The 11565-nt window shown below is 35.3% G+C and overlaps 1 protein-coding gene across 1 annotated transcript; it reads left to right on the top strand.

Moving 5' to 3' along the window:
- The first annotated feature begins 1650 nt into the window (after positions 1 to 1650).
- slc25a33 (solute carrier family 25 member 33) lies at positions 1651 to 11103 on the top strand. The gene is made up of 7 exons (XM_067445932.1): positions 1651 to 1809; positions 5340 to 5513; positions 6411 to 6488; positions 7132 to 7232; positions 7374 to 7440; positions 8042 to 8322; positions 9907 to 11103. Exons 1-7 carry the CDS (start codon positions 1769 to 1771, stop codon positions 10107 to 10109), a joined length of 945 nt encoding a protein of 314 aa, XP_067302033.1. The 5' UTR covers positions 1651 to 1768; the 3' UTR covers positions 10110 to 11103.
- The last annotated feature ends 462 nt before the right edge of the window (positions 11104 to 11565 follow it).

An 11565-nucleotide genomic window follows, 5' to 3' on the forward strand; every position in this document is an offset into this window, starting at 1 on the left:
GACCATAGCACATTCCAAGCTTATGCAATAACAATCTGCTGGAATTTGGAGTAGAATCAAGGACCATGATATCTGAGTCCATTTATATTTGATATTCGCCTGGCGAGATAAACAGCGAATGTGTAGCTAATTTTAGATCCACGCTGTCTCATCCGTGAATAGTTTAGGTTAACATTAATCTGTGAGAGAAATATTACTTTACTATTTTTATTAATTTCTATGTAAAGCACTTTGACTTGCAATTGGGCATGAAATGTGCTAAATAAACTTTCCTTGCCTTGCCTAAGTAAAGTGTTTTGCCAAGACTGTCTGTCATTACAATTTGTCAGGCCAAAAAAACAGGATGTGACCAGAAACACCCACAGAACTGTCATAACTGTAAAGTAACTATAATAAAAGTCTTATGGCTTAAATTTAGTACATTAAATGTCCATCATTGCAATGAGATTTGAAAGATAAAAAAGTGAATACATATAATAATATAATTTAACAAAAAAATAGCAGACATGGTGTTAGTTTTGCTATCTGTAAAGGTTTAATCATCTGGAATAACTAGTCCTACAGGATGTACATGAGTCTGCAATGGGTATTTACTGTTGAAAACAACAGAGAACTTTAGTTGTTTTTTTCAGGTGGGTTTATTATTAACCAGTGGGTATCTTCAACAAGGTGGTGTTTTTTTTCTTTCTTTCTTTTCAAGACAGGATAATTAACAAAAATACCAGTGTCAACAACCCTCAATGATCCACTTATCAGTACGTAGTCAAAAGGTGAGTGGTTAAAATGTCATACCTCCCTCCTCTCACACACCCCCTCTTCTCATAGGCTGCTCTGCTCATAGCAGCTTGTCTGTCCAATTACTTTTGTACGTGCCTGAGGGGACATGGTATCATATTCACTCCAAAATTAACTAAATATATCACAGGAGTCACCATCATTGTAGCTTGTCTATTTAGGCAAATTAAGCATTATGCATTTTATATAACATTTTCCAACACATATTTATGTTCATTTTCTGATTTTTTTCAGAGGATGATCAACAAGCATGTTTTCCTATATTTCTTCATTTTGAAGAACTGAAGGTTAGGTGAATATTACTTAATGGTAACTTAATGACTTCATGTAGCTGTATTGGCTGCATTGAGCTGTCAATAATTCACTGGAATTTGAAATAACCACATAGCGATTCATTTTAAAAGTTTACAATTTACATGGCTCATTGACACCCAATAAAATTGTCTATTATATAAATATTTAAATATTACCTGTTTGAGTATTTCAAAAACACTGATAAACAACCTTTAGAACATACTACAATAAAATATAAAAGCATGATAAATTGCCTCTGCATTTTATAAAGTAGGCTATTGTTAATATAAACTAAATAAAAATAAATAAATAAACTATTTAGTTTATTTATTAGTTTATTTTCATTTAAATGAAAATAAAATCACTAAAAAAATCTTGTCTTCGTGATTTTTTTGGCGTAGGCTACCTTTTATATTGTATCATGATATGCATGATATATTATGAAGCAGTTTAATTTTGCAGGTTTGTTTGTGGATGGACCGATGGCGTGACGTCATGGACGACACCCCCGTCCAGCCCCTATGACGTGTTCCAGAGTACTTCTCAGGTTCTGCGTTATCCGGGTTTTTAAAGCTAGAGAAGCCGGTGGTGGATCATCATCAGGCCGCTGGCCCAAGTGACTGCATTTTCTGTATTTATTTAAAGTCTAACGGTTTGTGAGGTACAATGGCACTTTGAAATGGCGCAGAAAGATACGTTGTTACATCTCTTCGCAGGGGGGTGAGTGCAAATTATAACTGATGTATCCATATGAAATCATTTTGTATTCATATGATGACGGCTGCCAGGCAGGAAGGTTGAAACCAACTTAAAGCGGACTGCAGTGGCTTTTACTGAATGTCGCACTCATATCAGAAGATAAACCAATTTTAAGACCGTGTTTCTGTTATTAATATATCATATGTGATAATTCGGAGACTATAGTTTAAATGAAGACAGCTCTTGTTAGCGTTTAGCTAGCGGCGAAACTAGCCTAAGCAGCATCTATTCACGCGACCGACGCAAATTTAAATAGCTACGCGAACAGGATTAGTACTCAAGGCACATTAATATAATAATATTTCATTAACCGTTTTAAAATAATGGCTGAAGGTTATAAACTTTATCTCGGTCTAGGCTGTCAAATATGGAAAAGCACGCGTTACGTAATTATGACAGGATACACGAGACGAGATGAGAACATATCTCGCGAGCTCTTCACGTGCTACTGTTAAAATGTGAAATATGTGCATGTGCTTGTAAAGTGTAGTGTACAAATAACTAAGTTATCGTCCTTTTTTGCTTTAGCAACCTTTGAATAATTAAATGGAAGCGCCTTGCTTTACAATGAACATATCCAAGGTCGTTCCGCAATTATTTAGATTAACGTAACGTTACGTCCTACAACAAACCGTATTTAATATCATCACTCATCTACTCGTATACGACTGATGGATTTATTGTTATTTTTCACTCGTCCATGTATGTGTCGCTTTCTCAATGGTATGAGAACGTGTTCTATGAGAAATGTCTGTGTTTTAAGCGCATTTAAATGCGTTGTATTTGCGCAGGCAGCTCAATGTCACTTGGGCTAAGTAAAATGTGTCTGGGGAAGTGCTTGGCTCTTTCAAGGACAGAGAGAATAATACCCATGTCAAGCATGTATTCTATCTAGAGTCATGAATGTAGGACCGTTAACGTGTGACAGCTGTTTAAAAGCACAGTTGAAGTCCACATGGCTACTGGCTAAAGATCTACAAAAATATCCAGCTGCAGAACTGTATCAGCAGTGAGACACGTTACAACATGTTACACATATGTATTTATATTTTTTTAAATAAAAAAAAGCTCTCTAGTTGTAGCCTATATAGTTGAACTAACTAAGTTATTCTGGTTGTATCCTTTAACATTAAACAGGATTAATAGTGTATGTTTTAAAATATTGCTCATTGAACATCATGGTATCTCTGCAAGTATATGAACAGAAAAGTGACTATTTAAAAGTATTGTTAAATATTTAAGATATCAATCCAATCAAAATCCATGAACACATCTCATAGTCAATAAAAAACATTACATCTGAAACTATTGGCACTTAAAGGTTTTTGATTGATTTGTTTCATGTTTTCATAAGTATTTTTATATTATGCAGCAAAGAGATGAACAAGGAGCCAAGGTGTCAAAAAATGTAATGTTGACAATCCCAAAATATTATGATTCCTCCCTAAAATATGAATGCAGCTCATATATATATATATATATATATATATATATATATATATATATATATATATATATATATATATATATATATATATATATATATATATATTTTTTTTTTTTTTTTTTTCATTTATGCAGAGACATTTATACAGTTTGTAAACCGTTTAAGTCAATATTGCTCCAGAATAAAAATATTATTGGCTTTTATTGTACTGAAGGCAAACAATTTGATTTAAAAAAAAAAATGTTTTCAAAGTATTTTAATTTATTTCTATTATATTGAGTGTATTTTGTTTTCAATTTAGACTATTATGGCTAATATAATTTATTATGAAAATAAATACAACAGCTTTACAGAATATAGTACTTTTTGATTAAGCAAGCCAAAGGTGATGGTGGTGAATAAAAAGTTAGGTTACAGCACAAATACAGCTATTCTAATTTGTGAATGTTGAAAAGAAGCAGATATGGCTATTTTAAATGTATAATATTTGTCGTCTTCTTGCTGTTAAAATGCTATTAAACATGTCCAATGAGCTTGATAAGGATATAGATTTTACCACATCTGGTTTTTGCATGATGGCACTTATTTAATTTATATAACTTAAGAATACGTTAATAATTTTAGTGGCATTTAGTTAACGAACTGACAAAGTTTTCCGCTCAATTACACATTGATTCATGGGACTTGTTGTAAAGGGCACAGACATCTGCGTGTTTGTTTTATTCAAACAGCTATACCACGTTGTGGGCATTATGTAATCATGCCCCAGGCTTTTCTTTTTTTTCTTTTCTTTTTTTTGTGTGTTACAAAACAGTCTGTTATAAAAACATTACCCTTGGTGTTCTGCGAGCTGGATCACTTTATGAGAAGGCAAGCTGTGTAAAAGAGACTTGCATCAATGCTGGGCTTAGCGCTTTTGTTGAGGACGTCTGCCCTTGTAACTGAATGTGCTTCTCAGACAGATTTGTGGTTAATCTGTTCCTTACTTTCTGTCTTGAGGTCAGAGGCATTGTGCTCTCTTTACATGTCTTGTACTTCTCTAGCACAACCAGTGTGGGACCTGCCAACATGTTGTGACTTCCCTGAAACAGGATCTGTAATTACAATTTATTTGCCTCGAGTCTCACTAGAAATAAACAAGCTACACAGCAGGTTATTAAGTGTAATTAATGTGCACATTTTTTTGTTTATGAAAGCCTTACAGGTTGGACAGGATTTTTCCTGCTTTATTGTCTAAAGTTTTCTTTAATTTCTCATTTATTTACATGGTCAGGCTCATCTCAGTTTTCTTTGATTTGATTTTAAAACCAGAGAAATATAGGTCCAAGTTCAGCTCTCCAGTTGTTTAACTTTGTAATGTGAATTACGATCAATGTCACCTGCGTCACACTTTATCATTTTGATGAAGTTGAAGTTTGTTTTCCTTGACCTCACTCTGACTGCAGCAAGGAAGGTTGTCCACAAGCGTTGCTGACACGCACACATATATTTGCGTCTAAAGTTTAGTTTGAACTGGATTTGTTGCCTCAAACAGCAAGTGTAATGCAGGCTTTATCAAATTTTGTAATTGCAGAAGTAGATTTGGTCTCTTTATCTAATCTCGAGGTCCTCAACCTTTTTTGGTCTACTACCCAATTTGTATGTTCCAAAAATCATCTGCACTTACATTATTATTTAATAAATCTTAAATCTATAAATATACAGTACTGTTCAAAAGATTGGAATGGGTAAAATGCTCACCAAGGCTGCATTTGTTTAATCAAAAACAGTAAAATAACAGTATTCTATTTGAATACATTTTAAAATGTAATTTATTCCTGTGAAGCTTTGTTAAGAACAGTTGCTGCATGCCCCCCCCCCCCCCCCCCATGATTCTAGGATGAATAGAAAGTTGAAGTATACAACATTTATTTGAAATGGCAATCTTTTGTAACATAACAAGTGTCTAAATTTCTTAAGACAATTAAAGAAATGTAGAGACAAAATACAAAATATTGCTTTTATATAGAACTAGCAGTGACGGTTGTTTTGCTTTTGTTTACAGATGTGGTGGAACTGTAGGTGCTATCATGACCTGCCCCCTGGAGGTGATAAAAACCAGGCTACAGTCATCTGGCCTCACCCTCAGACCTGTTTTTCAGGTCCATTTGGGCACATTTAACGGTGCTGGCGTCATTAGGCCGGGACCTGTCACCCCTGGTTTGCTACAGGTGCTACGGTAAGCAAGAAAGTACAAACAATATGACATCACTGTCCACACTGAACATGAATGTGCCAACATGAGTGTGTAGATCCAGATCCTGAAGTCCATTATCTGAATGTATTTAGCACTGGATTTGATCTTCTACATGAAAGCAGATTAAAGCAGCTCTTAGCCTGGTGTTAGCTGCTGCTGCTGCTGCTGTTGATGATGATGATGATGATGATGATGAGGGGGTGTTTAACTGCCAGTTGTAGGTGGCCTTATATAAAGGCAGAAGAGTTCACAAGTGTTCTCTGTGAATGTCTATTTTGAGTAGTTGGGCACAGCATGGTTTTCAGGATGTCACATGATGCCGTCTTGCTGTGCTCGGATTACTACCCTCAAACACAAGGTGTCCCTTACTAGTGTCTCTGAGTAAATATACTACGTGACTCCAAACTTCAAGAGAGACATGTCAATTTACTTGGTTCAATATCTACCTTGCGTAAAAGGAGACAATGTCTGGCCTTTTATTTTTCACGAGGAAGCATTTGCCTTGTGACTCATTTTTCATTGTTTTCAGTTTAAGTCCAAGTGATGAAGTAAATACGGGCTGTTTGAACGTTTTTTTCCTTTCAGGAAATAATACATTATCAACCTGTGATGAGAAACAGCACTTTGGGATTTCAACTTTGTGATAAATGTTACTTCACTTCTGTCCGCATTCAGTATTTAGCTGCTAAGGAGGGTTTAGTGTCATATGGGTGGAGCATAAAGGAAATAATTGTGTGAAGAAATGTCACTTCTTTTGCAGCATGATCGCAGTGTTCAAAAACAGATTAAAACCTGGATTATAAACTGATATTGTGCAATCTGACTGATATAATGCACTAATGTGTATCTGTCTATATTTCATCTCTTTGTCCTCATCAGGTCAATCCTAGAGAAAGAGGGACCAAAATCTCTATTCAGAGGATTGGGTCCAAATCTTGTTGGTGTTGCACCCTCAAGGTAATGGTTCAATTCAGTTCAAAAAGATTTAGAATATAGTGTCATGGTTCAATTATATAATTAACCTGTAGAGTGGATTTTTTTTTTCCGTAGTCAGCCTCAGAGGTCACTTTAAATATAAATGACTTCCGTTTCCTGGTACAAGACCGTCCAGTAGTTAGGTTAACATGCAAAATGATTGTCAGTACTGTTTGCCTGATTCTTTGGATTGGAGAAAAAGCGACAAAAGCAATAATAATTATAAATTGGTATTATAAGGGAGAATTATTCTCAAGGACAATAGCCATACATTTCCCATTCTAGCCTACTTAATTAGATTAAAATATTATTTGTAAGCAGGCTAGAAATATTTTTTTTCAGGATTGTATGCTGCTGTTATTAGTCATCGTGTCCCACAGTCATCATGACAGTAGATCTGGGTGCTTATTCAGCTCTTTGCGCTGTCTGTTCCAGACATTCAGCAAAGAGAACAAACTGCACTGTCAGGAACTCACTGCAAGCTGTTTGCCTAGATAAAACATTGGCAGCCTTTCAATGCGAATATCCCTTTTTCATTTGCAATGTCATGCGTGGAGAGAGGAAGCAGGGGTTGTTGAGTTCAACAGAATAAAGGCACTGATGTACTATTTCTGTTGTTCTTCAGGGCAATCTATTTCGCTGCTTATTCAAAGTCAAAGGAGACTTTCAATAGCATCTTTGTGCCGAACAGTGGAGTCGTCCACATGTCCTCTGCAGGCTTTGCAGGTGAGGCCTTGGTGTTGTTGGAACATTTATGCAGCATTGTCCATATTGTTTTCCAGAACTTGAGTGAAATTTATGCAACTGTTTAATGCTTACAAAGATAAGTGAGTGTTCAGATCCCTAATTGCCCTGTTTTACTTTCAGCGTTCATCACAAACTCTCTAATGAATCCCATCTGGATGGTCAAAACACGGATGCAGCTTGAGAGGAAGTATGTTAATGCTGTAGAGTTTCACCCTGCTTTACTTTCAACAGGGAGCCTGCATGAGGGCATGACACATTAATTGTATTAGATCCTTGAGTTGTGGCCCATTTGCATGTGAGATGTAATGTATCCCCAGACACTATGAGGGTAATGAGTTTTTTAGGATGGAGATGTACAACCCATTAGCACCGTATTCCTGTTACGTAAACATCATGATGATTAGCATGTGATCCAATCTGCTCCAGTACATATATCCACTTTGACGCACCAGTCGAGTCTTAGTAGGCATGTTCTATATTTGTGCTATAAAGAGTGCCGGCAGTTGACTGCTAGGTCAGATGGGAGGCTTATATCAGGTGGTACTCTCTGAAAATAGTCTGCCATTAAATTCTCCCTTCACCCTACTAGCCAACCACATTATGCAATGCAAATTAAAATTACAAGTGAACGTTATAAAGTCTTTGACCTTGATGTTATTCATGCTGGATCAATGCCTAAACTAAGGTTTGAAATCAGAACTGTTACCTCAGAGTTAATCAAGTTAAATTTCTTGACCTTTGTAATCCATTTCTTCCTGATCATCTGACCGACTGTCTCTGTCCTCCAGGGCACGTGGGGAGAAGAAAATGAACGCATTACAATGCGCACGCTATGTGTACAAGACGGAGGGTATGCGAGGCTTTTACCGGGGCCTGACGGCATCGTACGCTGGCATCTCTGAGACCATGATCTGCTTCCTCATTTATGAGACGCTGAAGAAGTACCTAGCACAGAGTCGATTCACCACGCCTGCCACCGACACAGAAAAGAGGGCTTCGGATTTCCTGGGCCTCATGCTTGCTGCTGCGTTTGCCAAGGGTTGCGCCTCCTGCATAGCTTATCCACATGGTAGGTTGTTTTTACCTGTCAGCCAGCATAAACCAGCATCAGCCAGTCTGTCTAAATGTATACATGGATTGCTTGGGTACATGAGGTGACGGGGTATGTGAACAAAAAGCTGAGTTTCCATTCATTTAATTCTATCCCACCTTAAAATAACATTAAAACCGATGCGGTGTATAAACGGGAAATTGGGGGTCGTAAAAGGTCAAATACATGACATCCAAAATTGCGGTCAAAACTGCATCCGCACAAGCAGCGTGCACATGATAGGTTTCGTGCAGAAAATAGTAAGTTGTGCTAGATTACTGCTGTTCTCGACAATGTACCTTTGTAAAAGTGTGGTTTTAGCACTTACTCGCATCAAGAACAAATATAGACACAAACGGGATAGTAAGATCGATTGAAGACTTAAATACTCTTTGATACAAAAACATACTCTGTGTTAATTTTATTGTTAATATTGTATGGGCAAGAATGTATTTTTCTTGAATAGCCACAGGATTGCAAATGTGACATTGATTTTGTACAACAGTTTAACTAAATAAAAAGATAATATTAAGTGACATACATTTTAAACAGTATTGTCACTTTCGTTTTCTCTATTTTGTAACAAAATAAGTGCTAACGAAAGCCACAGCAACCTAAATTAGTTTCGTTAGTGAACGAGTCTGCAGCCTTGAATGAATCTGGAGAGTTCATGATTCAATGACCCATTCATAAATACAGCCACAAATGAATACATGAATGAATGAATTAACAAATTAATAACACCTATTGTTGGTTTTAGGTATTTAAAATGTTTATATTTTAAAGTTATAAATTAAATTATAAATATATAAGATATATATTTAGAAATATTACTTTGTTTTACCTTAATTTCTCTGTTGAACTTTTTAATTGAAAGCTAATAACATAATTTGTGCCATTGTAATTGCATTCATCCCATCCACTTTAAAACATTTGGGAACCACTGCTCTATAGCAATAAGGCAGGACATGGAGTGCATGAGGAATGTAGTGAAATAAGATTGTAATTGATAAAAAAACAAACATAAGGATTCAGACCATTTTTATTACAACAACATGCAGTTATTCCTAATGGGATAAATTGATTTAGTGTCCAGGTCATATTTAACTAAAATAAAGAGGGCAAATATTTATTATATAATAATAATAATAATTTAAGTGCGTCCTTGCAGTGTATATATACATGCAGACACACACGTGTTCGAATAAATGCAGTTCTTTTGAACTTTCTATTCAAAGAATCTTAAAAAAAGCACCACACTATACACCGTATTGAGCAGCACAACTGTGACTGCATAAATGATGCTGAAAATTCAGCTTTGCCATCATGAGTTAATAAAGCTTTACAATATTGTTTGTTTGTTTTTACTGTATTTTGATCACATAAATGCAGTCTTGTTGAGCACAAGATACTTCATTATATGTATGTATATATGTATAATATAATATATTGTGTGTGATGACATTTTCTGGAAAATTTAGATTTCTCATTACGTAATGGAAAAACAAGATTTTGCTTTCCTTTGTACTTTTAATGACCAAGCTTTCCTGGTGTGTCTTCCAGAGGTCATTCGGACACGACTCAGAGAAGAGGGAAGCAAATACAAGTACTTCTTTCAGACGGCACGCCTTGTGGCGGTGGAAGAGGGCTACGCTGCTTTTTACAGAGGACTTATTCCGCAGCTTATCAGACAGATCCCCAACACAGCCATAGTGCTGTCTACATATGAGCTCATTGTCCATCTGCTGGGTGAACCCTCCAAATGAAGCTGCACACAACAAGCACACAAAAAAAACTTTGACCTGCAGCTAACGTGAACAAAATAGAATCCATCGTGGACGCAGATGTTCTTTTGAATTGCCCAAAGACTTTAAATAACTTTTTTTATTTTGAAGTTGAATGCATATGTTATCAGAACTGTTTTGCTTGTTTGTGTGTTATGTAAATGCATCATATTGCATAGCTCTTTGTGTATACTGTATCAGTGTACAGAAAAGGTCATCTAAATATACAATTTAAGTTAACTAAATTATTCTTATTATAAGTAGCAGTGCTTAGTTGTAGTCCATTGAGTTCTTTGGATCTATGATATGGTACATGTCCAAAGGTTTTGGAGTTAATCATTAGCGCATCCATGTTTTATGTTCTTGGAAGGAATGGAAATGAGGGCGTAGAATAACTTTTTAGTAGCTGACATGCTCACATTGCAATGTTTTGTAATACTTTCCTGCTTCGTGACACATAGTAGCATTCTGGAGTCTGACCAATTAATTCCATTCACCTCTTTACTAGAAATGTTACATCTGTTTACTGTACATGTAAAGTTGTTCAACTTTTACAGAAAAGCAGGGCCTTGATGCATATGCTACTGTTGGTTTAATTAAATTAATTATGAAAATTGTTTTATTATTTGTTTTTGTTGGAAATACCTAGTTGAAATGAGCCACATAAATAAATGCACCTTTTTAAAGTCTGTCAGGACGAGTTTATGATTGTTAGAAGGAAAGAGTCAATCCCAGCTGTTTATAACATGAGATTCCAAAACAAGAACATGATCTTTGAGCCTGCTAGTAGTAGATGTCTTATCTCATGTGCCACAATGCTGTACACAAAGTGACAAATAGTATGAATCATTTGTAACGTGGAAGATAATGATCAATTAATGTGAATAATGTGTGCTTTTAAGCATGTAATCATGTTATTTACTGAGTATGATACAATACTAAATTTAGACATAAAACTTTAAGGTGACTGAAAGATTACCACACTGTTTGTACGTTTTTAATATGCTGTAATGTCTCTGTAAAGCTTATAGTGGCTGTTACATAAATTGCCTCAAGAGGGCAGTTTCATGCTATTTAAACCTGTTTAAATTCACTTTGTTGAGCAGACAAGAGGCCTGGTCCATTTTATGCACAGCATACAGTAGCAATTATAAACTCCAAAGAAGGAAACAAATCGAGTACAGATAAATCTAATGGTTTAATCTTAATGAAAAATGCTTATTATATATATATATATATATAGTAAAAAAAAAATACTGTGCTGTTATCATTGTAATTGCATCGGTTAATTATATATTTATATTTTAATACTTTTTTATTATTATATAATATACATTTAATTATATAAAATATATAGTTTTAAATCAAGTTTAAAAATAAAGTAAAATAACGTAATTAGTAGTAGTAGTAGTATGTTTGGAATACTTGCACAAAGTCC

This window comes from Pseudorasbora parva, chromosome 6 (genome assembly GCF_024679245.1).
Source record: "Pseudorasbora parva isolate DD20220531a chromosome 6, ASM2467924v1, whole genome shotgun sequence".
In the NCBI taxonomy this organism is placed as follows: Eukaryota; Metazoa; Chordata; class Actinopteri; order Cypriniformes; family Gobionidae; genus Pseudorasbora; species Pseudorasbora parva.